Source organism: Indicator indicator, chromosome 11 (assembly GCF_027791375.1).
Source record: "Indicator indicator isolate 239-I01 chromosome 11, UM_Iind_1.1, whole genome shotgun sequence".
Taxonomy (NCBI): domain Eukaryota; kingdom Metazoa; phylum Chordata; class Aves; order Piciformes; family Indicatoridae; genus Indicator; species Indicator indicator.
In genome coordinates, this window is record NC_072020.1 from 19,647,804 (window position 1) to 19,652,590 (window position 4,787).

The window sequence follows — 4,787 nt, forward strand, 5'->3', positions numbered from 1 at the left end:
ACATCACTGGTGTGTAACACTGACATGAACAATTAAATGTAGTCAGATGCTTTTTATTGGAGACCATTGTCAAAATGCAAAATACCCCTCCATGTTCAATAAGTTTCTATCACAACAAATTAAAAAAGTTAAATATATACAGACAGTGAGATACCCACAGAAATGTTCCCCTCCTTGCTGACTACATTTCCAAAGAGAACAATCTTTACCACTGGCAATCCATGGCACACCTAACAGCAACTTCTCACTATATTTCGTGGAAATAAATGCAACTGTTTTCGTTGCCAGCCAAGAAAGTTACAGTGCTGTTGTCCCCCCTGAACCTCTAAATGTATGCTAAGAAAAATCAATTGTTCTTCTCAGTGCCAAAGGGGAAATAGTCATGGAATTCATGAATAATTTTTATTGCTTCATTGTAGAGTTCCAGATCTGAAACAGGGCAAAGAAAATGGTTATGATGCACAAGCTGAATTCTCCACAGGCAAATGTCAGTATTAAAACACTTCTTGTTTTACAGCAGTATAGCTAGGCACTCCCAGTCCTCCTCATTCTCCCCAGTTTCCCATTCTCATTGCTGGCTTTCTGAAGGGTTAGTTTTAGGCCTGCAAGGTGCAGAGTCACACAAGCTTCAGTGGAAGGTACAACTGAAGTGGTTGGCAGTGGGAGAATCATCAAACCATGATCTAGACTGGTTCCTATTGAGTCACTCCCTTGACAGTACACCAGTATATTTTGCACAGAATGTTACCCCTGACACTCTCCTTTTCTACATTCCACTTCACACCTGGCAGCTTGAAGAAAGACCTTGTCTGTAAGAAAACATTCAGTCAGGCTCTCCCTCTCTTACTGAAAAAGAGTTCAGAACACAACATGAAAGTGTCATAACATATATTCTTACTTACCAAATGGGCTCTTGTCTTCTCTGAACTGGACATATGACATGCACATGATGGTTGCCTGATTTGTTACTCTTCCTACTACTTCGATAACTCCTGAGATCTCTTCATCTAGCTAGAAAACATATCAAATATGAAATTAGTATCACTAAATTAGGAGCTGTCTCAACTGCACAGCACTTCAGCTAGGAACTCTCCACCACTGACAGTTTGTTCATGACAAGAGATTCTGTTCCATGTCAAAGACAACAATGCTGCTGAACACCTCCATCTCCCCCCTGCAAAAAACCACAAAAGCCTTGAGCCACTAAAGATTTACAGGTTTTGTAACAACCAAATCAGTACCAACACAAGAGAAAAAAAAACAAAGCAGCAAAAGCAGAGGGAAGATACCACTTTGTAAGTATATAAAATTGTCATTTAATCCCTGAACAGAGACTAATCTTGGACACAGCCAGCAGAAGAATCCAGATTTTAATGCACTGCATTCAAACCTAAGTAAATTATAGAACTCTCTAAAAGCTGAGGAGGAGGAGCTGGCAGAGAATAGCTCCAAGATTCCAGATCCAGGAGGTATGATTGGAAATGATTTCTTAAATAATCTTGTCAGTTAAGTGTTCAGAATTCAAAGACACTGCCAAAAACAAGCCTTTAGTTGAATAAAAGAAAACAATGAAGGCAAAAAATTTATCTTACTCCAAAATCATAAAGCTTGAATATTTTCTTTTTCTTTTTTAAGATACTAATTTTAGGAATACAGCACAATTTTAGCAATGTTCTTTCAATATCTAACTCTTTCTAGCAAGTTTCCTGGAACACAGAAATAGATTCCCTCCTGTAAGTTTGGGGTTCTTGGTTGAAAGGAGGAACTACACCCATGCAAACAAAGGAGGTAAAAAGCTAGAAAGCATTTAAATGAGCAAATGAAAAAGTTCTTCAATTTATGTCAGGCAAACCAGTGAGAGGAACCTGGCATGTTTTTTTTCCTGCACACACCTGTTTCTTCTCCCTTGCATACTAACACAGGCTGTAAAGAGCCCAACACTGCAGCAATACATTTATGAAATTCAGCCATTTACTCAGTTATGGGAAGTTGTGGAACCCTTGGTCAGATGCTGATTTAACCAACCAAGACAGGAAACCTTATCAGGAGCTCAAGAAAGAAAGAGTTAAAGTACAGGCAGAACCTGTGGGAAAGACATTTTCTTGCAGTTTGCAGATGAAGTCATCAAGCTTCCTGTTTATGGACAAAATTCTTTGAGATCAAATTGCATTTTTCATCAACAAGGTGACACTCTTGTCCTGAAAGTCAGAAAGTATCACCTGCAATTACTGCAGAGTGCCAGATTTATCAGTGTTTTAACAACCTCTTCAGAGAAAAAGATGGAAAGACCATGTGCTCTGTTAAGCTACAGCATTTGCCATCACAACAGAAAGTTAATTCTTTAGTTACAACGTTTCCTGGGGGGAGGGGGGAGGCAGGGGAGGCAGGGAAAGACCTTAGAGCTACATTTCAGTATCTGAAGGGGACTTAAAAGGTGGCTGTGGAGGGACTGTTTAGCAGGGCTTGTAATGACAGGACAAGGGACAGCGGTTTGAAACTGGAGCAGGGGAGGTTTAGGTTGGGCATTAAGAGGAAGTTCTTCACAATGAGAGTTGTAAAATACTGGAAAAGGCTGCCCTGTTGTGGTTGAGGCCCTGTCCCTGGAGACATTCAAGATCAGTCTAGAAGTGGCCCTGGGCAGCCTGATCTAGTTCGAAGTGTCCCTGCTGACTGCAGGGGGGGTCAGAGAAGATGACTTTTGAGAGTCCCTTCCAATCTGATGCAGTCTGTGAAACTTATTCCTTTAATGGTGTGTGATAACAAAGGAAGCAATTCTTACTGTGCAGTGGTTATCAGAATATCTTCTACACACTGCAGGAATTGCTAGACTTATTTTTTTTTAAAGACAGAATGCTTCGAACTAACTATGAAGTTTATTGGAATGCTTTGACAAGTGTTCTGAGATATTATCTTAGAAAGACTCTTGAGAGCATTATATTCTTGGTTGTTTTTTATTGTCTTCATGGAATATACCCTTAGGCATATAAAAGCAATAAAATAAGGGAGGAAAAAGTGGAAGATATATATTCCATGAAGGGGAATATGTCACACTGTTTACAGTGTAAAGAACAGAGTTAAGACAAAGCAACCAAACAGGGATATGTCTGACAAGGAATGAGTTCTGCCTCTTAACGCCAGATGAAAACCAAGGCAGCCCATGAATATGAAGACTGCAACTTAGCTGGAAGATGGAAGAAGCAGAGGCAATGAAACATAGGTGGAAAAGGATAACTATTTTTTCTCCCCTGACCAAAACCATAGCCTTCAGAAGGGATGAGACCTCAGGAATAAGCAGATGCACATTTTTCCATGTAAACGTAAGGAAAAAATTCTTCCTTGTGAGGGTAGCCAAGCACCGGCACCGGCCACCCAGAGAGGTTGTGCAGTCTCCATCACTGCAGGCATTCAAACCCACCTGGATGTGTCCCTGGGTGATTTACTCTGAGTGATCCTGCTCTAGCAGGGGGGTTGGACTGAATATCTCCAGAGATCTCCAGTCAGTGATTCTGTGATTTTTCCTTCCTAACTAAAAACTCAATGCATGCACAGCTTTCTGCAGGGATAAAACCTCTGGTACCCTCAAGAGGCAACCCAAAATACATCCGAAACATTCCTTAACTTACAGGTTCGCTCAGCTCCACAGTCGTATGTTTCCCTTCTCCATCCGAAAGCACGAAAAGCTTCCCATTCGGATGAATCTACAAAAGACATCAGGCCGCTCAGAAGGCAGCTCTTAAAGTTTAGCCGCCTCAGCCAGAACCACTCTTCAGGCCTTTCTCTGCAAGATCCAACCCTTACAGCCGCCTCCCGACCTCTCACCGGAGCCACCGGACTCTCCCAGGCCAGGACAAGCTGCACGTCCAACCCTTACAGCCGCCTCAGAATCACGGAATCACAGGATCAACCAGGTTGGAAAAGACCTCAGAACCATCGGACTCTCCCAGGCCAGGACAAGCTGTACGTCTAAGCCTTACAGCCGCCTCTCGACCTCTCACCGGAGCCACCGAACTCTCCCAGACCAGGACAAGCTGCACGTCCAACCCAACCTTTACGGCCGCCTCAGAATCACAGAATCAACCAGGTCGGAAAAGACTTGAGAGCCACCAGACTCTCCCAGGGCGGGACAACCTGCACCAGGCGACAGCACGCCGGGGACAAGGCCTTCCCCGCCCTGAAGCTCCGCGGCTCAGCCCCCAAAGGCAACCCTCCGAGCCCTCGAGCAGCTCCCGAACCTTCTCAACGCGGCCCACGAAGCAGACAGGCTGCCCGATGTGCTGTGCTAGGTGAGCGGTGGCGATGCGTTTCCGCGGCGCTTCATGGACGTCCCCCATGGCGGCGAGATTTTTTTTCCCGCCTTTCACTGAGGCGGCACCGGGAAAGGGGAGGGAGGGAGGGAGGAAAGCAAGCAAGGGGGGAGGAATTGGGGTAGGACTTCCCCGTTCGCTCTGACGCGACCCGGAAGCGGAGGGGGACGTTGGTGAGTGGCGGCGGCGACAGAGCTGGGCGGGCCGGTGGGTGATGGCGGGGCGGGTGGCGCGGTTGCCGCGGCGGGGAGGCCGGCGAGGGGAGGCGAAGCCCCGGGAAGCAGGGTCCCCTGCTTCCCGGGGCTTCGCCTCCCCTCGCCGGCCCCCCCGCCGCGGCCTGTGCCCAGGCGGCCAAGAGCAGCCTGGCCCGATGTCAGAAATGCTGTGACCAACGGGATCAGGGAGATGGTTGTCTCCCTCTGTACCCTGCACTGGTGAGGTCACACCTTGGGTACTGGGGTCAGTTTGGGGGCCCTCACTGCC

The 4,787-nt window shown here is 46.1% G+C and overlaps 1 protein-coding gene across 1 annotated transcript; it reads right to left on the reverse strand.

Moving 5' to 3' along the window:
* Positions 1-280: 280 nt before the first annotated feature.
* RPA3 (replication protein A3) lies at positions 281-4,331 on the reverse strand. The gene is made up of 4 exons (XM_054385088.1): positions 4,233-4,331; positions 3,624-3,698; positions 903-1,011; positions 281-429 (listed from the first exon to the last, which is right to left on the reverse strand). Exons 1-4 carry the CDS (start codon positions 4,329-4,331, stop codon positions 347-349), a joined length of 366 nt encoding a protein of 121 aa, XP_054241063.1. The 3' UTR covers positions 281-346.
* Between the last annotated feature and the right edge of the window lie 456 nt (positions 4,332-4,787).

What these genes read in the sequence shown, in the direction of transcription:
- RPA3 (XM_054385088.1), bottom strand. Translation starts at nt 4,331, where the DNA reads ATGGGGGACGTCCATGAAGCGCCGCGGAAACGCATCGCCACCGCTCAC. An exon ending in CTGTGGAGCTGAGCGAACCT is followed by an intron (nt 1,012 to 3,623) that starts GTAAGTTAAGGA and finishes TATGTTTTCTAG; the next exon opens with CTAGATGAAGAGATCTCAGG. An exon ending in AGAAGACAAGAGCCCATTTG is followed by an intron (nt 430 to 902) that starts GTAAGTAAGAAT and finishes GCCCTGTTTCAG; the next exon opens with ATCTGGAACTCTACAATGAA.